The sequence below is a fragment of the Populus trichocarpa genome, chromosome 5, assembly GCF_000002775.5.
Source record: "Populus trichocarpa isolate Nisqually-1 chromosome 5, P.trichocarpa_v4.1, whole genome shotgun sequence".
In the NCBI taxonomy this organism is placed as follows: Eukaryota; Viridiplantae; Streptophyta; class Magnoliopsida; order Malpighiales; family Salicaceae; genus Populus; species Populus trichocarpa.
Genome location: NC_037289.2, coordinates 10,659,482 through 10,687,202, shown reverse-complemented (window position 1 = coordinate 10,687,202; position 27,721 = coordinate 10,659,482). Strand labels below are relative to the sequence as shown.

Sequence of the window (27,721 nt, the reverse complement as noted above, 5' to 3'; positions counted from 1 at the left end):
CACTATATCATTTATTCGCATTACGTTGCGAGTCAAATCATTTTTTTTAAATGTTAAAAAAAATATTCAGGCATAACTAACATGTTTTTTTCAAAAACAAAAACTAAACGGTGTAGGAATTGACCCAATGTGACTTGGTCGACTTGATAAATTTAAAGATAACTAGAAAAAAATATAGTTTGACTAAAACATTTCAAGACAACAATATATTGAATCAACCCAGATCAATCATATGTTAACATGTGAAATCTATGACCTAAGTCATGAGACTGTGATAATCTCATAGAAAACAATTCAAAAAAACATTTTGAATCTCAATTTTCAATCAACTCAATGTAGAAGGATGTAATTGAAAAACAATAATTAAAAAAAAGACAAAATAATGACTCGAGTCAACCCAAGTTAACCTACCAAATCTAGGTCATGAGACCAGGATAACACAATAAAGAAAATCAAAATAAGTTATGAAGCCCAATTCTCAATCAATCCCATGTTGAAGGATGAAATTAAAAAAAAATCCATGAAAAAAGTAGAAAAAATAGACCCAAGTTAACTGGAGTTAACTCGTAAAACCTATTACTCGGGCCATGAGACTAGGATAATCTCATAGAAAGCCAATCGAAACAAACTATGAGACTTAATTTCCAATCAACCCAATGTTGAATGATGAAATTGAAAAAAAATTCAATTATAAAAATGACAAAAAAAAAACCCGAGTCAACCAGGTTAACCTGCCGAAGTCGTGACCCGAGTCATGAGACTAGAAAAATCCTATAGAAAGCAAAACAAAATAAATTATAAACCCCAATCTCTAATAAATATAATGTTAAAGGATGAAATTTTTTAAAAAAAACTAAATTTAAAAATTAAGAAAGCAAAAAAATAAAAAAAAAAGTATTATTCCAAATAACAGTACTTTACGAGAAAGGAACAATGATTTCCCTCTTTAATTAGTTTTGGTAAATAAGGTCATTTTTTGTTGTGATTTTTATATTTTGATTTAAGTTAGTGTTTAACTTTCAAATCAAAGAAAAGTCATGATACATACACACCCTATATCATTTATTCGCATTACGTTACGAGTCAGATCAATTTTTTTAAATGTAAAAAAAATATTTAGGTATAGCTAATGTGTTTTTTTTTTAAAAAAACTAAACAGTGTAGGGATTGACTCGATATGACTTGGTCGACTTGATAAATTTAAAAACAACTTGGACAACTAGAAAAAACATAGTTTGAAAGAAATGACTCAAGTCAACCTACCAAATCTAGGTCATGAGATCAGGATAACCCAATAGAAAAAAAATCAAAACAAGTCATGAAGCTCAATTTTCAATCAATCACATATTGAAGGATGTAATTAAAAATAATCAATGAAAAAAGTAGAAAAAATAGACCCAAGTTAACTCGAGTTAACTCGTGAAACCTATGACTCGAGCCATGAGATTAGGATAATCTCATAGAAAGCCAATCGAAACAAACTATGAGACTTCATTTCCAATCAACCCAATGTTGAAGGATGAAATTGAAAAAAAAAATTGAATTACAAAAAATAACAAAAAAACCCCGAGTCAACTAGGTTAACCTACAAAAATCGTTACTCGAGTCATGAGACTAAAATAACCCTATAGAAAGCAAAACAAAATAAATTATGAAGCTTAATCTCTAATAAATCTAATTTTAAAGGATGAAATAGAAAAAATAATTTAAAAATTAAAAAAAAAAGGAATATAAAAAAGTATCATTTTAATAAATAGTACTTTGCAAGGTGGGAACAATGATTTATATTATATTTATTCTTTTTATAATTTATATTATATTTGCTCTTTAAAAATGTTGCTCTTAGTTACTTTTACCAAATATATTTTTAATTTAAATTTATTTTTATTACATGAAAAATAATTTTAAAATTTTAATTCGAGGTTAAAAGTTAATAAGTCATATCAAACATATTCTAAGTTATCGCCATTATTATAAGACTTGACAAGTCAATTCAATGACCCATAAATGTTGAGCTTGGTTGAGACCGGGTTAGTAAAAATATCCAGTTTTTTTTTTAAATAACAACATCTTAATCAATTTTTTTCGTAAAATATTTAAAACAATATTGTTTTAAAAATTCTTTTAAAGATAAAATTTAAATTGATTCAAGTTAACCCACCATATTTATATTTTATACATTAACACCCCTAGTCAATTCTTATAATTATATTTATCATACATGCACTTATAATGCAATTTTTTTTTAACTTTTTTTAAAATAATTTATTTTAACTTTTTAAAAAAATTTAAAAATAATAACTTCAATCAACTTGAGTTGACTCGTTTAGCAAATAACCCAAATCTTTAGTCGGTCAGATTTTTATAACCATGCTTCACGCCACCAACAGCAAGAATGAAAATGTGACCACTCCCGTCACTACATCAAAACAAAACTTACAACCTCACGTAATTACCAAACACGTGGTGGTATATAAGCCTCAATCGCCTCCCCAAATTTTCACCTCACTTCGCAGCCTTTCTTTCTCATTCGTCAGTCGCAACCAAAAGAAATTGTATATTTTCTCACTTTCTAACCTTGAAAATAATTTTCCCGAGAAAATCAAAACCAAACAGCAAATAATGGACTCGACGCCAGTGAACTGGGAAGCTCTAGACAGACTCATACTAGATTTTGCAAAATCAGAGAATTTAATCGACGACTCCGCTTCAACATCAATAATATCCTCTCCATCCTCTTCTCCTCCAAGTTTCTCTTCCTCTTATCAATCACGATTCATCATTCGCCAGATCAGACGGTTCTTAGAGTCCGGTGACATTGACTCTTCTCTTCATCTTCTCCGCTCCCACGCTCCTTTTATTCTCGATGATCATCGTCTCCTGTTTCGCTTACAGAAACAGGTAGGTTCCGTATCTCATTTTTCCTTCTGATTATTTTCATTTTATTTTGTGTGAAATTGAAAGTTGTATTTTATTTTAATTTTGTGTGTGTAGAAATTTATGGAGTTATTAAGGAGAGGAACGGACGAGGCGAGGGATTCTGCTATTGAATGCACAAGGACGGCTCTCGCTCCATGTGCACTTGATGCGTATCCGGTTTGTTTCTTTTTGCTTAATTTTATGACAAAAAAATAAATTATGTTAAATTTGGTCATGAATCGGTTAAATAGGTATTAGAAGTGTTGGAGATGGTTTTTGGATTTCAATTCTTAGGTTACATTTTAAATGCAAGAAATTAACGTAACTTTTGGAGATAATATCCTATAATTTAGTTGAAATAGTGGAGTGGAAGAAACCAGGTAGTTATGCTTTTTGTGTATTACTGGATAGGTCAGTCTTGGAATGCCTTTTGCAGTGCTTCTGTTGAATGAATATAACCTAGCACTTGATAAGTTCCTGAACTGTGAATTAAAACCATATTTGATTTGAGTTGGATTGGTGGAGAGGATGATAATTTGGAAAGTTTGAGCTTTTGAGGGAGTTTCAGCAACAGATAAATTGGTACTTGGAAGAAGAGAGTTCTTTTTTTTTTCTTGATGGGTTAGCAAGAGCTTTTAGGTTTGTAGATGGCATGCTTAATTGTAATTGCAATTGTTTTGACAGTATTATGATAAATGATTGTAAAATTTGCTCATGGTAATAGAATAGCGTCATTCAATGTCATACTTAGTTTTAGCTTATAAATGATGTGTAAATGGACCAATAAATTTTTGGTTAAGACTGAGGTGTAAATATTTTCTTAATTTTATTATTGAGTGAAGAGTTGTGTTTCTGTGATGATTTGGCTGCAAGAAATTGTGAGTTCATGGATATCTTATCAGAACTATACTTGAAAAATTCAATTTTGTGCTGTGTTTCTTTATGGTACAGCTTCTGAGAATTTGATTACTGCTTGTAATAACAAAAAAAATAAATAAAAAGAAACAGACAATCATGTGTGGATGCCATGGTTTTTTTTTTTGGGTCTGACAGAAATCTGTGTATGTGTTTAAGGAAGCATATGAGGAATTTAAGCATGTTCTCCTTGCCTTTATATACGACAAAGATGATCAAAATTCTCCTGTGGCAAATGAGGTGAGCTTTATTTGATTTTATGCACAAGATGTTAGCTGATGACCCGTTCCCCTTTTCCCATGAGATTTCATTTGCGTCAAATGGCCATTCTTTAGAAAATAAAGAATAAAGCCTACATCCTCTTATTTCTAGGATTTCAAGCTCTGAGCACAAGCAAACTTCTTTTCTATTTCAAAATGTGTTTCCTGTATATGAATGTGACAAAGGTGATGATAGCTTGCTCCATCTGGTCTCTTAATAACCTTGGATTTTGTTGCAATTCAATATTTATTAACTCTCGTGATAGTTATTTTGGAATTTGGATTTGGATGCAAATTTCTTTGGTAACTCTGATGCATTTATTTGTCACTGATGTAGAATTATGAAATTTGGAATGCTTAAATTTATATTAACGACATGGAACAATATCTTGGAGGTGTTGGGCTTTTAAGGAATGATCTATGCATATATTGGAGATTTTCTTGGTTTATTTTGCCTTGGGTTCTGATGGAAATTAAGTGGGATTGGTGTCTGGTGGACTAAAACATGTATGGAATAGTTTGATATGGCGAATGGAACTTTATGTTGATAACTTAAACAAATAATTTATGTTCTACTGTCATTTTACCTGCAAGATTATATTTCACTTATGATGAAGTAATCAGGTTCTTTTCCATTTTTGATATTTCCCTCCGAATATCCATAGTAAAGGTGTTGGGCTTTTAAGGAATGATCTATGCATATATTGGAGATTTTCTTGGTTTATTTTGCCTTGGGTTCTGATGGAAATTAAGTGGGATTGGTGTCTGGTGGACTAAAACATGTATGGAATAGTTTGATATGGCGAATGGAACTTTATGTTGATAACTTAAACAAATAATTTATGTTCTACTGTCATTTTACCTGCAAGATTATATTTAACTTATGATGAAGTAATCAGGTTCTTTTCCATTTTTGATATTTCCCTCTGAATATCCATAGTAAACCAAAACTTCCTGCGAAGAGTGCTTTTTTAGTTGTGTGATTCAGCATACAATATTTGTTGCAGTGGTCTGAAAGGAGGAGGTTTGAAATTGCTGGATTAATGTCCTCAGTCTTAAGAGCTCATTTACAGGCATATGATCCAGTCTTTTCTATGACATTAAGATATTTAATAAGGTTGGTATTGATGTTTACTTTCGATATATACTTCATTTGTTAAGTGCTTGTCAGCCTGCTAATGCTTGCGCTAGCTGGATTGTAATTTTTCTTCACTTCTTCTATGTGGTGCAGCATACACAAGGGGTTTTGCATTCGTCAAGGTATTTCATCACCCATTTCAGATCTTACTGAAAGGTTGCTCCTTGAAGAGCGTGATCCTCCTGCTGTTCCACAAGAGAGTTTTTATGAAGCACCTCCATTTGATGAGGTGAGGTTTCTAATATTCAATTCAATTGACCTTAGCTGTTGCTGAGAAACAGCCGTGTCCCAGTGGCAAGCCCTTTTCTCTTGCAGGATCATCAGGCTTCTGAACAATTCTGATAATGTTTATTTCATAATATACAGGCAAGTTACATTGCATGTTTTATGTTGAAATACAGGTGGACATACAAGCACTTGCACATGCCGTGGAGCTTACGAGACAAGGGGCAATTGACAGCTTGAGATTTGCTAAGGGAGACCTGTTTCAGGCATTCCAGGTTACATATTTTCTAATATGTGTTCCATCCTTAATGTGATATCATCTTCTACCTGTGCAAGTCAAGTTCATTTGGATGAATTAAATTATCTACTGCATTGGCTGTGTCTTAGCCTTGGTTGACAACAAGTGATTGTAATGTGCCCATAATGGTGTCATGCTTCCACATCTGTACTTTTTTTCAGTAATAAACTTATGTTGTGTTTAAGCAATATGCAGAGTGTTTGGAAGTCCACTTGATAACAAGCATTGTATATGAATGGGTGTGCGCTATTGAGATCCTAGTTATTTTCTGCTAATTGAGCAGCTTGACTGTATGAGCTTATCACTCACTATTCTTGAACATTTCTGTCACAGAATGAGCTATGTCGGATGAAGGTGGATGTTTCAATGCTTGATGAGCTTGTTCATGAGTATTGTGTCTACAGGGGTATTGTCGATTCTGGTCTTGCATTGCCTTCTGGTGATTCTCAAACTTCTATCTCTGTTTTAGATTTCATTCATCTCACCTTCCCTCTCCCTCTCCTTCTAACACACACACACACGTTATGATTGCTTTAGTACCAGGATTAAAAACCCTCGCCGAGCCTTTAAAAGTTGGTCAATCAGAGCCGGGCTATTGTTCCTCAAGGAACTACTCTTTTGAGGGTGACAATACTAACAGTAAACATTCAGATGGTGAAACTTCTGTAAGCAATGCTCATATGAATGGCTCTCCTGAGGATAGTGTGGATGTGAATAGCATACAAGGAACTGATGTTGAGTTAAGATATGCTTGTGAATCAACAAACTGTTATGAGGATTGCAGCACCAGCGGATCACATCAAGCAGGAATTTCCAAAGTTCTCCAAAGAAACAGAAATTATACAACTGGAGAAAGGAGCAAACGCAAGCGATGGAGGGGGAGGCAAGATGACGAAGACTATAAGCAAGATGTTAATGCCACCAGTACAAATTTATCCAGGGAACAACAGGTAGCTACTTGGTATTTTTTTTTTCTTGTGATTTATGTGGTTTACAATAGAATATTTATCTGCAGGGCCTGGAAAAGCATCCTTCAGCAGACATAAAGAGTAGAGATGATAAATATGAGATTGTACTTGGGATGAAGGAACTGGCAGGTAGAGGAATGGCAGCAGAGGTCGTGGAAGAAGTTACTGCTTTGGATCCAAACTTTTTTCTGCAAAATCATATCTTGCTCTTCCAGTTGAAACAAGTAAATATGGTTCCTTTGTCAATTCTGACTTTCATCAAGTAAATGTTAAGAGTATTGTTGTTGTTTTTCTTGAGCTTTATACAGGATGCTGCTTCTGAATATTCCGGTGGTTTCAGGTTGAATTCCTTAAACTGGTTAGCTCTGGTGATCATTCAAGTGCTCTAAGGGTTGCAAGCTCACACTTAGGGCCCATAGCATCAAGAGATCCTTCTTTGTTGAAGCCCTTGAAGGAGACTTTGTTGGCATTGCTCTGGCCTAATGAAGATGCCCTTGGAAAAGGGTTGCCTTTACATGCTCTTTCAACTTCTCTTCAGGTATCGTGACTTGGTCTTGGGGATTAAACTGGAAATGCTTCTTGATAGTTTTGTTCCATCATTTTGATTCTTTCAGAATGGTGTTACTCATTTACATAGAAAATTGGTTATGATCATCTTTCACTGTTTTGCGAGGAGACTTTGTTGACCATTGTGTATTGGTCATAATTCGTTGGAATTAACATGTCTAAAATACTGTCTAAATGGGACCACATAACATGTCTCAGTAGGGTGACATCTTGTTTCTCTCATTATAACAAGATCACTTGGAGGTGTTTGATGTGATAGATGATGTAGGTTGTGCCATTGTCAACGAGAATTGAACCGTGAGTATTTTGACCAATTTTGTGAGATGGGTCTAAATGAGGAAAAAAGGAACACTTGAATAGCTTCTTCATGGAATGATGAAGTTGTGCAACATTTTTATGTGCTTGTTTACTCAATGAGGCATAAATGAGGAAAAAGGAACATTTGAGTAGTTTTTTTTATAAAAAATTATTACTTTTTTATGGAATAGAAGTACATGAGTTAAAGAGTACCTGGACTGAGATTTCAGCCACGGTAAGTATTATGTACTTTTAGATGTCATGTCGGCTTTACCTGTTCTTGCATCTTCAGTGGTACATGTTAAAGTTATGAGTAATGCTAAATGCAATTGAAGATACATCACGAAATTAATCAATCAAGAGCCAATCCAATTTCCATGTCACATCTGTCTTTTACTTGAAAACAAAAACAGTCAACTTTTCCCATCTCCGTCTTCTCCCTTGCTTTGTTCCATAATGTTTCATGTAGTTAGGGGCTTTTTTTATCAGAAAAGAAACAAGAAGAATTTTAGCTGCATCGATATGGTGTCCTTGGGTTATTGACTGATTGATTACCTTGCTTGTGTTACTCTTCCTCCATGTTTTGGATTTTCCAGTTCCATCCCCTCTTCCTTGTTTTGGAATGCATTTCTTGGCAGTTTGTTGCATGATCAGATTACTGTCTTCATGTCTAGCAGGCTATGCACTCTAGCTAGTGGAGTACTTGACCTCATATCATCATTGATTCAATTTGGTTGGCTTATTCAAAAAACAAGAAGAATAAAGATGGTTTAATTAGATGGACGCTTCACTTATTCTACAACTGCCATTTTGTCTTCTATTATCCATGGATGGCTTTAAGTTGATAAAAAAAGTTGCAAAAGTTGGCTTTTTTTTTTTTAAAAAAAAAAAATAACTTCATGTAAAGATAGTATGGTATGACAATTCGAGTGTGTCATTAAGTTTCTTGAGGCATTCGTGGTTTATTTTTCATAGTATGTAGCATTAATCTAAAGTTATAGGATTTGAATAGTGACAAGGCTATGAGGAAGCACTGGGCTGATCAATTTCCATAGCAAGGGTGTCTGATAAAGTAACAGATGTTTTCCTTCTGTGTACCCCATCAACTGATTGGGATTTGCTATTTTCACTTGATATTTTGGTCAGTGCGCTAGAACATTGATATTGAATGCGAGTAAATCTTGAAGTTTGCTTTCTACTGGTGCTAATATTATTTGTTAGAAAACACGCTGAAGAGAAACTTCAGGGTTGTTTTTTTTTTTATTATTATTATTATTCCAACTTGTTTTGAAGTGGTGGTCATATTGCTACCATTTCCTTGGTTGCTTTGATGTCGGGTTACCGATACAAACATAAGCATTCTGAGCTTTATTTGACCGAGGATTATTTTGTATACACGTTAATGACCGTGCATTTTTATATCCGTGATAGTTTGCGATAGGTCGGAAGCTTGGTGTTGAAGAACCGCAGCTTATGAAGCTGATGAGAGCAACCCTCCAAACTCACAATGAGTGGTTTAAACTTCAAATGTGCAAAGATCGTTTTGAAAGTCTTCTAAGGATTGATTCTTTGAAAGATGTTAATACTCCCTTGATTTCTGCTTGTTCCATGTCGAAGTCAAATGCTGATAGCTGCACCCATGGATCCTCCCAAGTTACAATATCTTCCAGCACTAGGGTTTCAGAAGATGGTAGCAGCGCAACTCAAGAGTCATCTAGAGATGTTTGTGATGAAAATGCAATACTAAAAGTTATGGTAAGTTGTGCGTTTCTATTGCTGCCCTGCAAAATAAGACACAGCCTTTTCACCTGTTTTCAATTGGGGTACTGCTAGTAGCCTTCTAGGACAAATATTGGTTGCAAGCCAATTGTATAATCTCTGGTTTCTATGTTTGGGTTTGGTGCAGGAATTTCTTGCGCTGCCAAGGGCTGATGCTATCCATCTTCTTGCACAGTACAATGGAAATGCGGAGACTGTCATCCAGCAAATATTCGCTTAGTTTGGGATTGAAAACTGTATTGATAACTGATAAATTCGTTTTTTGACTTAGAAACGTTTTTTTTTATTCATTCTGTGACATAGAAGTTGATATTCAATCACTTGCACAAGGAAGGCCATAATAACCATCCACCGAACAGCGGCCTACTTTCTTGATTTCTGTATACTTCGGTCGTGATTTTCTTGTCAGAAAGCAAAGCTTAAAAGATTATAATATCACCCCTGATTTGAGTGTGTGGTGGTTATGAATCTGGCGTTTTTTTTTTTTTGTTTCCCCAAGCTACCTGCAAAAGTGATGGCCAGTGTTTGCCCTCGGCACTGGCTATTTTTATGTCATTAACATGTTTTGCTTCACGCAGCTTGCAAATCCTTGCTGCACGCAGCTTGCAAATCCTTGCTGCTTTCTCTGCTGGTGCCAAGAGTCCAAACAATTTGGAATTTCGGATCCTATCGGCCAGGAGTCGTGGATGTTTTGTTTTGCTTCCAGCCGCTTGCAATTCCTGGCTCGCACATGTACACGGGCCTCTATGGTGAGTGCTACTGGTTGGAAGTAATATTTACACGTTTGTTGGTCCGATGGGACCTGGTTCAAAGTCGTGCAGTTTTCTGTGCTGTATGTGAGTGTTGTAGCATTTGTAGTTTAAAATGTTTTTTTTTTATTTAGAAATTTATTAATATTATATGAAAATAATTTAAAAACATAAAAAAAATAATTTAAAATAAAAAATTAAATTTAAAAAAAAACGCAATTTTATTCTTGTTTCTAAACAATATCTTTATCTTTCTCTGCTCATAAGAGCACTTGTACGAAGTCCAAACTTGGATTTTAACCTGACAGATCAACATATCAATCTGGATTTCGTTATGATTTGGGCTTAATTCAGACCATGAACAACTGACTTCTTAGTTCTTATATAAAGCATTGCAGCTGCCATTAATCTTTGATTGGGATTATCAACAAAATCCTTTCTATAAGAACTTTCTACCCAAGAAACCCACAATATATTTTTGTATGTGTAAAATCTTATAATATAATTTTCATACTAAAAGATCTAACTATCTATTTCGTATTACTTGTTTTTTTTATTATGAATATGGAAATTTTTTTTAGCAGGTTTAAAATTCATAATATTCTAATATTTATAATCTATGAAATTGTCTTTTTATTATATTTAAAATTATGTCGTCACATAACTTGCAAGTATATATAATACAAGAAGTAACTTCTTTTCCTTCAAGTTAGAACTGTTGTTTCAACAACCATTGCAAGTGAACACTTAATTCTTTCCGACCACATCTACTGATTGTTTTTTTATTTAAAAAGGAAAAGGGAATTCACTATACGCCATATTTATATGTTTTGTGTAAACATATATAATTGTACATATAATATAAACCATATTATAAATATAATATACTAATATTATACATAGATATAATTATAAGAGAAAATTGTACTAAAAGTCATAAAAATACTTTTTTTTTATATTTATAAAACATCAAAATAACTTTTATTACCAAAAAGCATAGATGGGTCAACGTACAATGATAAAAGAGTTAGAAAAATGATTTTTTTTGGCATATATTTTCTTTTTAGGTCTTTTATAGAGACAGAACTAATGCATGAATCTGGACTATTCAACAGATTTTCCAAGTTATCTTTAGTTGCTATATCAACCGAAGAATCACCCCTGCAGCTTGTCATCATCCTGATTTTGAAAATAAATTAGTTTGGTTTTTTTAACCTATCAAGAAAAGAGGGCATTGATCTCTTGGGTAGCATATTCTTCCTTTGCATTGACCACAAAATCATCTGTGGATTTGTTCATAAAGTATTGTGTCTTGGTCACCCAAGAAACGAAGCTGTATGCATAACTAATATGGATATATTGACTCTTACATCAATCCGGAGGACGCAAAAGGTTTTTTTTTCTATTTTATTTTGTTCCTTTATTTCCGTTTCGCTTTTATTTATTTATTTATTTATTATAATGTTTCTGTATCTTCCCCTAATTTATCATCCCAAGACTTCACAACTCAGCTAGGCTCGGTTGGCACCTCGTTATGCACACAATCTTAACACTTGGATCGCTGCTCCCTGGCAATTTCACGAAGCAGATGTGGTGTTAGGTCAAGGAAGGAACACATTGACTGCTCCCTTCTCAATCTTAAACCCATGCTTTAATTTAATTATGTTCTAATGACTGCTACAAATTTAAAATGACATCTCTTTCCCAAATGTTCAAATGTGGGGGCAGTAACCAACGGAAAAGAATCCCCAGCAACGATACATAATGATTCCTCTCCCCCAACTTGCTATGTGCAAAATACCAAAAGGAGGTGGTAATAAAAATGAAGAATTTGACTATAATATTATTATTAGTTATTTCTCTATTATAATAATAATTGAAACATGGGCGCCACTGCCACCAAATTGTTCAGCGTGGGGTTCACGTTCTAGAGAAGGATAATCTATGTTTCATGATCTTATGTTTTTTTCTATTCCCATTCTCTGAACAAAACAAGAAGACTTCAGCTTGAAGACAACGGTACTGAAGGTAAATTACGTTGCCATACTACTACGCCATACTTATCACTCCATGTGTTGTAATAAAAAACAATGAAAAATAGAAATAAATAAAATAAAACTCCAAGTGTTTACATATACTTATTTTTAAATATATTTTCTCAATACAATACTATTTTTTAAATTTCAATACACGTAGGCATCATCTCACACGGGGAGGGTAATTTTTTGCTCGACTCGACTCAATTTTATACACACAAGTCTATTATTTTTTTTATTGATTACTATCTCATATTAAAGTTTATTATATAAACACTAAATAAATATCTTATGTTTTTAATATAGAATAGAAAAACCTATACATACTCTGTGAAATAAATAAATTGTGTTTTTTTTTAATGTAAGATAAAAATATTTTAAAATAATCTTCATTATTCACAACTGCATGTTAATTTCAAATGCTTTAATTTATGCACGAATGCGTTTTTATAACATTTAAAGATATGGTCCATGCATTTCTATTAATTCTATCCATTTATTGAAAACAAAAACAACTTCTAAATGGTGATTTCCGATTCTTGAATACAACAAAGAGCTTCCCAAAAACGCTGGCTGACGACAATGAGATTAACAAAATGAAAGCTTATTAAAGTATTCAGTACAAAAGCTTAGCCATTTGTTGCAAGAAAAAAAAGGGTCCTTTTTCTAGAAAAGCAAGCATATAATTCATTGCCAATGATGATGTTGATGGTCATACTCATCCCATGCGTAGCAAGGATCGATGACAACTACTCGTTTTTTCTATTGCTTTTCACAATTTCTTTTTCTTAATGCTTTTCGCAATTTATAAATTAACGTTCATAGAGTTAACAAATAAAACATTAGGCTCTTATATGTTTAATTACTACTTTTTGCTGGTGATCTTACTCGTGATGATGTTTTTCTAACTGTATTTGCGGTTCCCTGCCTTCAAGAGATCAATTGTCCATACCATAAGCAAAGTGTGTTCTCCTAGCTCCTTTCCATCGTTTTCGTTTCTGCTTTTTTCTCCCAACTATATATGTCGAATGGTTCCTGTCTTGACTTCTAACTTTTGAAAGTTCTGTAGCTTATAGACTCTTAGCTAACTTTTTTAGACTGTTGGTCATATATATATTTATTGTTTTTGATTCTCAAGTCATTTACTGCCATTGAAATAAGGCAACAAATTTATCTGCACATGATAGAGTAGTTACTCCTAAATCCTAATTGTCATCGGTAGTTGGGACTTGAAACTCCCTCAAAACAGGAGCTCTTACTGATGACTCTCGAAGCCGGTGATGTGCGGTCCCGACTCCCGACTATACTAGTAGCTGTAGAAGAGTAGAGGCGTCTTTCCCATCTTATAGTCGAAGTTTATGATAATAGAGTAGTAGTTAACTTTAGAGAAATAGGATCAACTGTATATATATATTTTCTGTAAACTTTTTTGAATGCTTATACAAGGACTTGAGTTATTCTGTTAGACTAGGTTACACGAAGATTATCCCTTTTCAAACCAGTTAGAGATGGAACTCCTAGCTGATATAGATTACATTTGAAGTTGAATATCGGTTCCTATAAACATGATCAGCAGACGAACACGTCTAAAACCCCCCATTTAGGGGCGGAGCCAGGAATTTTTCCTATCCTGGGCTATGATATAAATACACATAAATTATTTTTTAAGATCAATCATTAACTCGGATATATAAATTTGTCAAGTTAACAATAAAGTTTCAATTCAAATACATAACATGAAATATAAAATAAAATAAAATTTAAAGTACATAAAATTCAAAATAAAAATAAAAATAAATTACACTATCAAAGTTGCACCCTTCGATGTTTTGTAGAATAGAATTCATCTATGATCGAATCTGAATCAATATCTTCAACAAGCTCTTGTTCAATGTAAATCATCATAGAATATGTTAAGAACTCCTCTTCCATTTTATTGCGAAGCAAAGTTTTAACATGTTTCATAGCCGAAAATGCCGGCTCTGTAGTGGCAGTGGAAACAAGCAAAGTCAAAACAAGACGAATCAACATGTCAATCAAATGATAGTGCTGCGACTTATTTGTTTCAACTAATCCTCGACATAATTAAAAAATGATAGACATATTCTGAAAGCTCTCATGATGAATCACATCAATCTGATAATGCTCTAGCTGAGATCTCAAATAATACATCTCTTGTTCATTGAAATCTTTAGGATAAAATTTCTCAGCAAGCTTGTAAATAGCATAAGCTTTAAATGATTTAAAGTTGTCCTTAGGTTCTAAAACAGAGCTAAGTACAAGGAGTTTCACTGTCCCATCACTGAATCTAAAATTTAATTCTTCCAACTGAAAATCTATTGCTGAGTTAAATATATCATAATGATAATGCTGGTAAACTGTCACTGAACCTTGTTGTTGACATGAACGACTTGTAACCTTTTTATACGAAGCATTCATATGTGGTATGTCAATCTCATATTTTGTGCAAACAGATTGCACATTTGCAAGGAGAAGATCAAATCCGACATCTCTCAAAGTTCGAAACAATGCTTTAGTAGTTGATACAAGATCCATTGCATTTAAGATGTCAAGAGATTTTTGCTGCAAAGCTCAACAAAGTAAATCAGTAATCCTCATTATTTTATGCAAAAAATATAAGATGAATATAAATTCAAAAGATTTCATCACAATCAAACAACCACCAGCTTCTCCACGTATAGAGTTAGAAGATCTTTCTTGAACCATACTTTCAAGCACAGTAATAGTTGCACCATACATATGTATTAAACTACAAATAGAATCAAAATGAGAGCTCCAGTAAGTAGTTCCATTTTGATGTAAATTACCGATTTGATTAGCCCCTCTACCAGTCTCACGTTCTCCAGTAGCTACCATATGTGCAATTTCTATAGTCTGAGCATCATGTAACTCGGTATGATGTTTGGGAGAAGCACTAATAAGATTGATAATGGTTGTCAATTTTGAGAAAAATAACCAAATAGAAATCTCATTTCCAGCTGCTGCAACTAATGCCAGTGTAGTCAATGAGCAAAGCAATATACATAATATGCATAAGGACAATCTCTGAGAAATAGAGCTTGTAGTCCATTCCATGCGCCAAGCATATTGATAGCACCATCATACCCCTGACCTCGCATATTGAGAATATGCAAGTTATATCGAGTGGGCACATCACAAATTTCTTTTTTAAGTGTTGAAGAAGTAGTATCTGAAACATGCACAATACCAAAAAAATAGCTCTCGTACAAAACCCTGAATGTCAACAAATCTCAAAACAATAGCCATTTATTCTTTATTTGATGCATCTTTGGCTTCGTCAATCAAAATACAAAACTTTGCATCTCTAACTTCTTCACAAATCTTTTTCCCCACTTTGTTCGCGAGAATATGCAAAATCTCTTTTTGAATAGTCGGCGAGGTATACTTTGTATTTTTCGGAGCTTTTTCTAAGACAACATTATCAATGTCAACATTCAGTCTCCCCATAAGTCTTATCATCTCCACAAAATTGCCTCGATTATTAAAAGCCAGAGATTCATTATGACCTCTGAATGCACATGCTTGTAAGCTAAGCCATAGAACACTTTCAATTGTTGTAGTAAGTCTTAACCGATTTTTCTGAACTTCTTCAACAGTTTGTGCATTCAACACTTTATCAATATATCTACTTACTTTTATTAAATCTTTAGCAGATTTCACAACATTATTATATGGTGAAGTGGGACTTCCCACATGCATCAGAAGTGCACATCTAACCCCATCATGTTTATTTTCAAAGATAAAGCATGTAAAACAAAATACTGCATCCTTTGATGGAGAGCACTCTAGCCAAGGAAATTGATCAAACCAAGTGTATTGAAATCGACGATACTGTCTCCCTGATTCAGTCCTTGGATGCTCTGCTAACTTAGGTTGATATAGACCCATTTTGATATAAGCTCTTCTAATTTCATCTTGTTGATTAATAAGATGTTTCCACACTGGAATTCGTAACCCAAGATCTCGTTCAAGAGTATTAACATCAATTTCAATTCTTTGAGATTTGAAAGGGGGTTGTTCACTACAATTTGAGACATCAACATTAGATAGAGAATGTTATTTACTGGTTGATGTTTGTTCGTTTGGTTTAAAGAATGAAAACATAATTTTTTCTCTCTTGCTTCCTTGATTTTCCATTATAATTTATAACCTATTCAAGTAAAAGGGATTAGGAAAGTCAGGTGCAAGATGAAAAGATACTAATGCCATAATAGAATATTCATGAAATGTAGAATATACAAGGATAGACTAGTGATGCAGACTACTGGTAGATTTGGGGAACTTATCTTTGAAATAACCAGTAAATTATTAGTACTGGTGCGTTAGCATCCGTCCATTTACTCCACTAATAATTTTAAACTTTTTATTAAAAAATTTGCACAAATTTATAATATTATCATCTCGAATTGGGTTTACAAAGATTTTATATCCTCAGTCCATTCACCAAACCCAGCTTCACAATTCTTTTCAGCGCAGTAATTTCTCACAAAGCTATTAGCTTTAACATGACCTATATTACCAACCAAATCAGGGTTTTTGTTTTATGGGAATACATTTGGGAAATTGAATTGAGACCTATTAGAGCATTAAAAAAACTGAACGTATTCAAACTATTAGATTTCTAGGGTACAGTCTACTGCAATGAATATGAAACATTGAATTTAAAATGAAAAGTCAAGGCTTGTAAATTCTTACCTAATGATTTTACACTCTTGCGGCTCTCTGTATAGATTCTTCTTCAAAATCTAAGCTAAAATTGTATATTGTTGAGAAGAAAAAAACTAAAACCCTAAGTTACTTGGAAGACATGTGAGCCAATTAATTATTTATATCTAGGTAGGTTTGCTGTAAAAGACAAAGGAAAAGTGGACGGCTAATTAATTATTGTTGTTTATGTTTAATTTAAAAGATTAAGAGAAAATAGGTTATTGAGTTTTTTTTATCCTACTTGGGCTTCAGCCCACTAGAGCCTTGTGAAAGGCTCCGCCCTTGCCCCCATTGAAAGGAAAAACTTTGGACATGAAGCTTGTCTTGAAGCTCTTCGAATCATTGTCTGGACTCATTGATCCTTTGTAGAGATTTAAGCAAATCGTAGGAGATCTTTGATTTGCGTTTGGTTAGTGTCTTAATACAAAAGAATAGAAACGTGTTTGGTTTAAAGGATATTGATGGAGACATAAAAATAAATATTTATTTTTAATAATTTTAAAATGAATTTATATCATTTCAAAACAAAAAAAAACATATTTTTCTTGTCCCAACTATTTTTATATTTTTAAACTTATTTAATATCTCATTTTTAATAAAAAAAACATAAAATTACTAAGGAAAATATTTAATTTCCTAACTAATGCTCCTGCATCGAGCACTATAAATATCTAACGAGGAAAAGAAAACAAAGGGTTTGTTTAGCCTTCTTGAAAGTTAGAACACAACAATTATGCTTTAATTTTCAGTGTTTGGAAAAATCATGTATACTATTAGAAAATTATCAAATACAAACAAAAATACCGATGCAAACAATATTATTAGTAAATTACAATGATATTTACCAACATAATACTATCTCACTATTTCCCTTGATATTCAACGATGAAATTTTTTGTTGATAACTACCGAGGGAATTATAGTTGGAAATAAAGAAATGAAAAAAGAAAGTAAGAAAAATGACATGTCATTATTACAGATGAAATTACTGAGGAAATATATGCCCGTCCCTAATACCTGTCGGTGAATCCTTTGTTAATATTTAAATTATAACCTGACAGACGACCCCTTCTCTTCCATTCTTCTTCTTCTTCTTCTTCTTCTTCTGTGGAAACAACACACAACACCTTATTTTGTCACAAATCAAGCTCTCGTCATCATAAATCTGGCCACTCCAACACTCAGTCTCTTAATATCCCTGTTGTGGCTCAATTTGTTTTTGAAGATTCGCCACATCAAGTAATCAAAACTACCCATTTTTTGTTGTAATTCATTTTTAAAATATTATTTTTTAGCATTTTATGTAGTATATGTAGTTTGTTAATGTGTACACTTGTTTTATAGCTTTTTCCTTTAGAAATTTGTTGTATAAATGTATGATTTGTACATGTTAGGGTTTGTTTAAAATTAAAAAAAATTATATTTATTTGTCATTTGATGAAATTGAGTTCAATTTTTGTAACTTAGGTGTTTTATAATGAAATAAATAATGACTTATTTAATGGGTGTGTTTCACATTAATTATCAATTTTATTGTTAAGTTGAAATTTTTTATAAATTTAGAGGAATTTAAATTTTTAGAGAAAATTGATAATGATTTAAAGGTACTATTAAAATAGATTTAATAAGTTTGAGTTAAACCAATGATAATTAATTAGTTTGGTACATCTAATTTGTTTATTTGACATTATTAATTAATACATGTTGTTATCAATATTCTATATAGGTTTCATTGAATGTGTCGAGTTTTATCTAAAGGGTTGGCATAATAGATTATTGTAATGAAGTTAAGGATTTTATTAATTATACACTATCTAATCCGTTAAATATTAATGAAGACGGTATTAAATATCTATTTAAGAGGTGTAAAAATAAAAATTTCTCAATCCAGATATTGTCACGATGCATCTTCTACAAAAAGAGTTTATAGAAAAATACTTGTGTTGGTTTGCATACGGAGAACCATATGTTCGTTACGAGACTATGGTAGAAAGGATGGTTATGTCAACTGTTAGTTTTAGCAACGTGTATGAAGTTGAGATGATAATAGTAATCATTATAGGAGTATGAATATGGATGCAATGAGAATGAATCAGGGTAATGCAAGTGAATGTTTAATTATAAATGAAAAACCAAATGTAAACGTAATTGTTTGATCTTTTGAAAGATTTCAATAAACCATTATGAGATAAGTGTACAAATCACAGTAAATTATTAGCATTTGTACAGGTGTTCATCATCAAGTCTGATCATAGGCTCAATGAGGTCGGTTATTATAGAATTATTGAATGAGTGAGAAATATTTACTTGAAGGGAATAAGCTGAAAAGGAACTTTTATGAAATATATAAAACAATTGTATTATATATATATATATATATAATAAATAATACTTTAATAATGAATATCTATATGAATACTCAGAAATTCAATAGATAAGATATAAATGTTTAAGTTTTTTTTTTATTTGTTAAATAATACATATAGTAGAAACTATATTTCTTTTAATTAAAGATGTAATACATCAAATTCATTTTTTATATTTATTTTTTCACTAATTAAAGTGAGTTGGTACGATGCAATTTGCATGGGGGTATACTTGGTGGAGAATCCGAAACTAAATCTAACTCTTTAATGCCCTTAAAAGCAAGATATTCTGGTGCATTTCCATACTTGTTAGTTCTTTGGCTTAACAATTTCAAAATAATTATCTTAATTGATCAGTGTAAATTAATGTGCCGAATTCTTTATTAATTTTCATAAATTGTAATGATAATTTTGACATTTCAATATTAAGAAAAAAATAATATCACACCACCCTTTGGAACTCAAAGATATGTTCTGAGATCTACGTTATTAAGCAACAAGGCACGGTGATTGAAAGAAAGCATAAAATAAAAAATGGTAAGCAAATAATTTCAGAGGATGGAAATATTAAGTTTGAAACCTACAAATTTTATTTTTTGAAAACTATTTTAATACTTGATCTTATATTATCCAGAATTTCTTAACCAATAGTCCACTGAATTTTCGGTAGCATCTAGCAGTCGCTTCAAATTAATAACCCTACCTCACTTAAATAAATTAAGATAATATTTGAAATTATAGAAATAATTATTTTTTAAAGTATTTTTTACTTGAAAATATATCAAAATAATATATATATTATTTTATTTTTGATATATATCAACACATCAAAACTATCCAAAATTATAAAAAATAATTAAAAAAACAATTTAAATTTTTCTAAAAACACTTTTTAAACATAAAAACAAGTACACATGAAACTATGATGACTTGTTAGATAAAAAAAGAAATTGAAATTGTCAGCCAGTGTACTGCATTACAGTAATTAACTAGCCATTTAACCTGATTACCTGTGGGTTATAATTTTTTCAAAATAATACTGGATATGCATGTTGTTTTAATATGTTTTTTTATATAAAAAATTCAAAGTGTAAATTAAAAAGTTTATGCAAGAAAGATCAAGATATTCTATAACATAAAATGAGACACGCATTCAATTATGTTTACTGAACTTATTTATTTAAATAAATAAAAGATAAATTTACACCCTAAAAAACTTACAACTTAAAAGATAAACCCAAATGAAACTGACTGAATAAACCCACACCATAAAAAATATTACGCAAGGAAGAACACATCAATAATATGATTAAAAATGAATATTTTCTATTTTAAAAAATAAACTTCAGTTGTATAAAAAAAATTAAAGATGAATTAGAACAATACCTTGAAAAATGAAATAGAAACAAAACGACTAAAAAAACTTGTATTAAAAAAAGACATGCAAAAATTATGGCTTAAATCATGAGACTGAGATAACTTCATAGAAAAAACTTGAAGATAATTACAAAACCAATATTAAAAAAAAACTAATGCAAAACAATAAGATCGTTTGAAGCTGAATTCCCAATAAATTAAATGTCAAAAGATAAAACTGGAAAAAAAATTAATTATACAAAAGGATAGAAAAAAATGAGGGTGAGAAAAAATAATTAATTAGAGGGATAAACATTTTCAATTGAAGGGTTTAATTGAATTGAAGAATAGATTTAATAAAAGAAAAAAAATCAAAAGAAAGAGGATCAAACTGAAAAAAATAAAACACAGAAAATTTGATTGAAGGATGAAATTGAAAGAATTTTTTTTTAACAAAAGTGGTAAGGATAAATTTAGAAATTTAAAAAAACAAGGACCAAAATGAAAAACCAAACATATAAGAAATTGCAATTGAAGGACCGAATTAAAAAGAATAAAAACTTTTATAAATAAAAAAGAAATGAAATAAGAAATTAATAAAATGAGGATTGAAATTGAAAAGTAAAAAACAAATACGATAATGGTGTACAATACCTGTCAAGAGAGGGAAACGAAGGGAAAAAAAATTCAAACAACCACCGACGACAATCTAACCACTGTAAGCTGCCACGTGCTACTCTAAATAGAATAGGACATGACGATGTATCTAGGAAGACGACAAATGCTACCCACGCACCAGGACATGCCAATTATGCTTAAGTAGCTTTAAGCATTATACAATGCAAGAAAATATGAAAATACCAAAATGTCCCCATGATCCCGATAATTACACAAAATACCCATATCAAAGTACAAAAATAACCCCAAATACTAAGCTCATTTTTTGTCTATTCTAAGGTAAAAAATGCAAATTGCAGTGTATATTAAAATTGTAAAACCCTAAAATACCTTTAATTAACAACACAATAATTTTTTAACTCTGGAAGCAAATATATATTTTTATTATTAAAATGCTTATATAAAGTCAAAAAATTACTGGATCACTAGTTTTATATTTTATTGATCTTAGAAAACAAAATTCTTAGTGCATAAAAAAAAATCAATATCCCCGCATTATTTATTTTTTAGGTAAAAATTGGTAATAAATTGAATTGTTAATCAATATCACGATTCTGCCCTGTTTGTTTTTGCGTTTCAAAAACGCTTTTGAAAAAAATTATTATTTTTTATTTTTTTCTTTGTTTCAAATTAATATATTTTTTGATATTTTTATATAATTTTGATGCGCTGATATCAAAAATAATTTTTTAAAATAAAAAAATATTATTTTAATACTTTTATAAATATAAAATATTTTAAAAAACAACCTATCTATTCTTCAAATTATATACGATAGAAGCAACCGTCGAAGTCTTAACAAGAGTTTAGACTTTTAGACATGTTTGGAAAGGGAGACTTCCAATTTCAAGCAGCAATAGAGACCGGCACCTTCAGTCCTTCATTACATTTTACTAACGACATCTAGCTCTCATTCATGAAAAAGATTTCTCCAAGAGAGACTTACAATTCCAAGCAATAGTAGAGACATGCAACTCCCAAGCACCTTCGTTGCATTTACCAGCTCCATTTCGCTCTAATAAATGGAAATTTCTCCTACTTTTACATTTGACACCTAATCCAAGACTACTAAAAGAAGAGAAAAAAAGAAAAAGAAAAAAATAGTTCTACTGGCTAATAATTTGACAGAATCTAGAGGGAAATCTGACAGCACAAATCAAGGAGAGAGGAGAGAGGAGAGAGGAGAGAGAGAGGCCATCATCAAGGCAGGCAGGCAGGCAGGCAGGCAGCGTAGCCAGCAACACAAATCCAAGGACGAGCAAGCAGCGTCTACTGTTTGGGAAAATACAAAAACGAAAAATAAAAGCAAAGCACAGGCGCCCTTTATTGTTTTTCACGAGGCTTCATCTAAGAAATAGCTCCGAATTTAGTCAAGTTCTCCGTGGCAGCTTCTTTATTCTCCCTCTTTCTCTCTTTGAACAAGCTTTGTGACTGCAGTCTACAAATATGGCGTTTCTCTGTTGTACAACTACTAGCGGATTCTGAAAGAGAGAGTCTTTGTTTTCATTTTAACTTTTTCTTGCTTTACCTTTGGGTGGGTTCACTGTCTCTTCAGCTACTGGAAATACAGCAATGGCTGAGTATATCTGTTTATTAAACAAGGTGCCACCAAATTCTCTCTTTTTTCGCTCTCTTGCATGAGTTGAATACTGGGATTTCCTTAAAATGCTATTTGTTTTTCTCTTTTTCTACTGCATAAGTTAAAACTTTTTTTCTTTTTTAATTTGGTTATCTGGGAAGTCTTGAAGGATAATTTTTTTTTGTTCAATTAGTTTTAGTGGTAGTATATGCTGTAGAAAAGGCTATTTCATTTTATAAATTGCTGTTTCAGTTTTGAAGTTCATTGATCTGTGGGGGAACATGTTTGAAATGGGTTTGTGGAGTAATGCACGTTCTGATCTGGGTCTGTTTCTGGGTTTTTTCTAGTTGTATATATTTCAATTTCTAAGTTTATTTTTTAGCTTACTGTTGTCAAACCGACACTCCATTTGTTTTTCCTTCTATAAAGGTCCTTTCTGTTTTTTCCCTTTTTGTGGCTGTTTATATGACATTAAAGATTCCATGGTTGTGGTGCTTTCTATTGTTATTTGATGTGGCGAAACATTGCTGTTCTTTTGAATCATTTCTATCAGTTCTTCACATGCCTGGTTAAGATCAAGACTGGAATGACAATTGTTCTTTAATTTCAGATTTTTTTTTATTAATTTCTTTAAAGCTAGTTTGCCTGCTATGTCTCTCAATATTGACAAGCTTAATTTTCTGTTTAGCAGGATACGATAGTCATAAAGCCTGCTAAGAAAACTCCAATTTTGTTAAGGATGATAGTCTTAATGTTTGCAATGGTTTGTGGAGTTTATATCTGCTCAGTTTGTTTAAAGCAGACAAGTATCCATAGTAAAATTAAATTTCAAGATATCCAAGTAGTTGAGAGGCTGTCTCCTGATGATGACCATGGAAATCTGCAAATTTCTAGTGTACATTATCCAAATCCCGAAACTTTTAGCAGGTAACTGGGCATTTCTGCCTTTTGTTTTTGAATTGGATTCATCAAAAGGTGTGTTTTAAGTTCTGTGTTGGTGTATTTCTAGGGCTGAATGTGCGCATAATCCTGTACGGTACTTTGCTATATTGTCGATGCAAAGATCAGGGAGTGGATGGTTTGAAACATTGTTAAACAGTCATGTTAATGTGAGCTCAAATGGAGAGATATTTTCTGTTCTTGATAGGAGGAGAAATATTTCATCAATTACACGAACTCTTGATAAAGTCTACAATTTGGACTGGTTCACTAGTGCATCAAAGAATGAATGCTCCGCAGCAGTTGGCTTCAAGTGGATGCTTAATCAGGTAATTGTGGTTGAAAAGTAGGTTAATGTTTAAATCCTTACTTCATTTGTTCTGCGCTACTAAAAGACTTATCTTTTCATACACTGTTGGCATAGTAATTGAAAGCGTCGAGCTGTCAACAACCACTCTACTCAAGTGGCTACCCAGAATAAACTAACAATCTATATATTAGCTTCAAAGAAACAAAAGGAAAATAACTGTATTTCTGATTAAAAAAAAAAATTTATTTCCTTGTCATACTCTTTAGAAGACACACTCCCAGTCAAATCCTTTAATGTTTAATAAACTTGTATTCATGTGTGACATTACCATAAGTTGGTATTGGCTTATCTCGTGATTATCCTGTCAGGGTATCATATTAGATCCAAATGCAACAATTAGGAACAAGCTATTCATCCAATCAAGATATATGGTACCCTATTAGAAACAAATATAACGAGCAGCAACAATTGAAACTTAAAGATTTTAGCATTTCTAGTGAAAACCTTAAGTTTTATGAATTCCCGCCAGATTTGTGAAAATCCCTATTTTGATTGAATCTAATCAAACCAGCTTCTTGTTTCATGTTACAAGTATCTGTACCTTAAGCAATGCAGATATAGAAATGGAAAGGTAGCATTATTCATACCATTTTTTATTTATTTATCTGGTGGATATTAGCTGATGCTCAGAAGGAATTGTGCACTGCTGTTTTAGGAATCCAGTTTCTCTGATGGTATAACATGGTGAATAAATAAATTGTGGCTGAGACTGCAATACTCTCTTAGAAGGCCCAAAAATCATGTTTGTATGTTATTAATCCATACAAGCTGCTCCGGTAGGTTAAACCCAAACAAAACTGTGTTCAGATGTCAATAACGACAAATTTCTTTTGTTGTCTGGTTTTTCATTGCCAGTTGCTGTAGGGCACCGTGAGAGCACTTTCTAATTTGGAAATAGAATGCAGTTTATGTTTTTGATTGTTAATAGACAGTTTAACTTGATGGTATTGCTTTTAGCAATTTTCACTTGGATAGCTTATAACAAAAATATTTAGTATTTTTCTTATAAACAAAAACAATAAAGGAACTTTAGTTTTCCATATTTTCTTTGAAATTATGTACTTTTAGGACAGCATTTTGCATGGTTGAATGAGGTTACAGAAGTAGCTTTTTTCATTCTTGTTCAGCGTTGTCAGTTCCTACTTAATTTCTCAACTATTTGCTAAAATAATATAAAGCAACCCTTCAGCTGAGCAAAACCTGAAGTAGGGAGAACCTCATTTATCTATGGGGACTAGAGAAGGATGGTGTGTGCATTTCTCACTGAAAGTTTGTTTTAGGGAGGAAAATTATGAAGTAATAATTTAACCTATTATTAATTATGTAGGGAGTAATGCAGCATCATAAGGAAATATCAGACTACTTCAACCGCAGGGGTGTATTTGCAATATTTTTGTTTCGAAGAAATCTACTACGTCGCATGGTTTCAGTTCTTGCGAATTCCTATGATCGCCATGCTAAGCTATTGAATGGAACCCACAAGTCTCATGTTCATTCCACCGAAGAGGTCCTTCTTCCCCCCCCCCCCCACCCCCCCACTAATTCTTAATTCTCTTTCCTGGCATATGATAGTTTTGAGCTGTTAGCTGTAATTTCTTGTAGGCCAAAACACTTGCGAAGTACAAGCCTATGATAAATTCCACACTGTTGATTTCTGATCTGAAGGAGGTTGAAATCACAGCTGCCAAGGCTTTAGAATACTTCAATAGCACCAGGCACATTGTTCTGTACTATGAGGATCTCATAAAAAACCCTGCTGTAAGTTATCATGACAAGCTCTCAGGAAATCTTTGGCATGCAAAATTCAACTCGTTTTCTACATTTTCAAGTTCAACGAGTAATACGTTGATAATTGGAATAACACATATGTTACCTAGCATTTCTGCGATTCAACCAACAGACCTTTCAAATTAATTTAAGATTTTTTTTCTTTGTAAAATTTTAGTAGCTTTTTTTAAATTTTGGAGAAATTTAATTTACATCTTGGGCTCCCTTGAATGATTCCTTTCTCAAGATAATCATTTCCTCTGGAAATGGTCGACCATTCGAATTGTCAGTTTGTGAACTTGATAGTTTTGCATTTGATGACAGCACTGTAAATTGTGAGTCTCTCAAAGTGTGTTATTTATCATGCTTGTGCTGCAGAAACTTAAGGACGTTCAAGCATTTCTAGGTCTTCCGCTGATGGAGTTAATGAGCCGTCAGGTCAAGATACACAAAGGTCCATTGTCAGACCATGTTAAGAACTGGGAAGATGTCAACAAGACACTGAATGGAACTGCATATGAGAGTTTCCTCCAAGCTGATTATTAAAGCTGACATGTGAACGGTGTGAATACCAACTTCAACTAATTTTGTTAGAGCTGACAAGGTAGTGGTTCCCATAAAATTTTTGACAACGACCCAGGTGTGATGCTTCCAGGTTGTATCCTCTATCTTCACTCAATTCCTTGATCTTTGTGTTCAAGCTCTTGTATCACTCCGATAATCTTCTCGTTGATTGATTTTAAGCAATACCATGTAAAAATGTCAGCTAATCAGTTTTAAGAAAATGCAAGCAATTGTTCAGTAGGCTGATTGTGTATATGCTCTCCCGACTCAATTTTGTTTTAGTTTGGACCCGCTATCCTGTCCTAGTGTCATTCCTCCACTCATAGTTTCTGTACAGTACATTTATTTCCCACGGATATTAGGAAATTCTGATAGGTTTTGGTTCGGTTGCAAGTGCTTAACTTGAATCCAACTTGTTAGGTAATCAGATTGAGTCTGTGTCAAAGTTATGGTACACCAAATTTATTTAATTTGACCTTTTTTTCTAATTTGGTTGAACTGTTGCCAAGTTTTTTCCAGAAGATTGTTTCTTTCTCCTGGTGTTTTGCTTCACTGCTTCCTCACATTGAATTGTTTTGCGCATCTTGTTTTCAAGCATACGCCAGATTTTCTCATGTTCAATGGCACCTGGGTTCTGGAACACGAGACTACAATTATATTGAATGCTTAATGCGAAAGACAATGGCAGCATGGCTAAGCAAGCCGTAAGTACCCTTGCTGTAGACTAGGCTGGACGGTAGAAAAGGAATGCTAGCAAATTCTTCTCGTTCCAAGCCATGTCAATTCCTTGGTTATCTTCTTTTAGCAAGATGCTGAGGACGAAGGTTAGAACCTAGAACAACTGGGCTAAGTCTAGATTAAAGCAAGCATACTGACATGGTCTTGCTCGCAAGTGCCATGTCCCGTATGGACCAGGAAGGTATTTTCTTTCTTTTGATGCAGCCAACAACTTCACGTGTAGATGGGGCTTTGTCTGAATTGTCAACTGGGTTGGCGGTCTTCTCTGAAAGCCCTGTTTAGGAGGAAAAAAGGAAAGGAAAAAAAAAGGGAGTTTTCAAACAAGGGTACAAATTAATTGATACAAACGGAATGATTTTCCACACTCAGCAATATAGAATTACGGGTTAGGATTATGGAAATAAATTGATTAATTTTAACATGTGAGACTTTCCAATAATATCAAGTATGTTAGAAAAGCCCAA

General features: G+C 32.5%; 2 protein-coding genes across 5 annotated transcripts; both read left to right on the top strand.

The window, feature by feature from the left end:
• Positions 1-2,491: 2,491 nt before the first annotated feature.
• Positions 2,492-9,834, top strand: LOC7489727 (uncharacterized). Of its 3 annotated transcripts, none has more exons than XM_052453284.1 (12): positions 2,492-2,901; positions 2,995-3,096; positions 3,994-4,074; positions 5,102-5,211; positions 5,326-5,461; positions 5,634-5,732; positions 6,089-6,194; positions 6,293-6,705; positions 6,756-6,947; positions 7,064-7,261; positions 9,019-9,342; positions 9,494-9,834. In XM_052453284.1, the coding sequence occupies exons 1-12, from the start codon at positions 2,623-2,625 to the stop codon at positions 9,584-9,586; spliced, it is 2,133 nt and encodes a 710-aa protein (XP_052309244.1). In that variant the 5' UTR covers positions 2,492-2,622; the 3' UTR covers positions 9,587-9,834. The 3 variants fall into 3 exon arrangements, with proteins under 3 accessions (XP_052309244.1, XP_024457762.2, XP_024457761.2); XM_024601993.2 differs by having other exon boundaries at positions 2,493-2,901; positions 6,771-6,947; XM_024601994.2 differs by lacking the exon at positions 2,995-3,096.
• Positions 9,835-22,192: 12,358 nt separating this feature from the next.
• On the top strand, positions 22,193-27,007 carry LOC7476376 (uncharacterized). Of its 2 annotated transcripts, none has more exons than XM_024600692.2 (6): positions 22,193-22,902; positions 23,568-23,806; positions 23,889-24,147; positions 25,516-25,695; positions 25,791-25,946; positions 26,334-27,007. In XM_024600692.2, the coding sequence occupies exons 1-6, from the start codon at positions 22,873-22,875 to the stop codon at positions 26,499-26,501; spliced, it is 1,032 nt and encodes a 343-aa protein (XP_024456460.2). In that variant the 5' UTR covers positions 22,193-22,872; the 3' UTR covers positions 26,502-27,007. The 2 variants fall into 2 exon arrangements, with proteins under 2 accessions (XP_024456460.2, XP_002307259.3); XM_002307223.4 differs by having other exon boundaries at positions 22,195-22,902; positions 23,571-23,806.
• Positions 27,008-27,721: the final 714 nt, after the last annotated feature.

Coding starts and splice junctions, on each gene's coding strand:
- LOC7489727 (XM_052453284.1), top strand. CDS start 2,623: ATGGACTCGACGCCAGTGAACTGGGAAGCTCTAGACAGACTCATACTA. Junction 3,097..3,993: donor GTGCACTTGATGCGTATCCG/GTTTGTTTCTTT, acceptor TATGTGTTTAAG/GAAGCATATGAGGAATTTAA. Junction 4,075..5,101: donor ATTCTCCTGTGGCAAATGAG/GTGAGCTTTATT, acceptor TATTTGTTGCAG/TGGTCTGAAAGGAGGAGGTT.
- LOC7476376 (XM_024600692.2), top strand. CDS start 22,873: ATGGCTGAGTATATCTGTTTATTAAACAAG. Junction 25,696..25,790: donor ATGTTCATTCCACCGAAGAG/GTCCTTCTTCCC, acceptor AATTTCTTGTAG/GCCAAAACACTTGCGAAGTA. Junction 25,947..26,333: donor ATCTCATAAAAAACCCTGCT/GTAAGTTATCAT, acceptor CTTGTGCTGCAG/AAACTTAAGGACGTTCAAGC.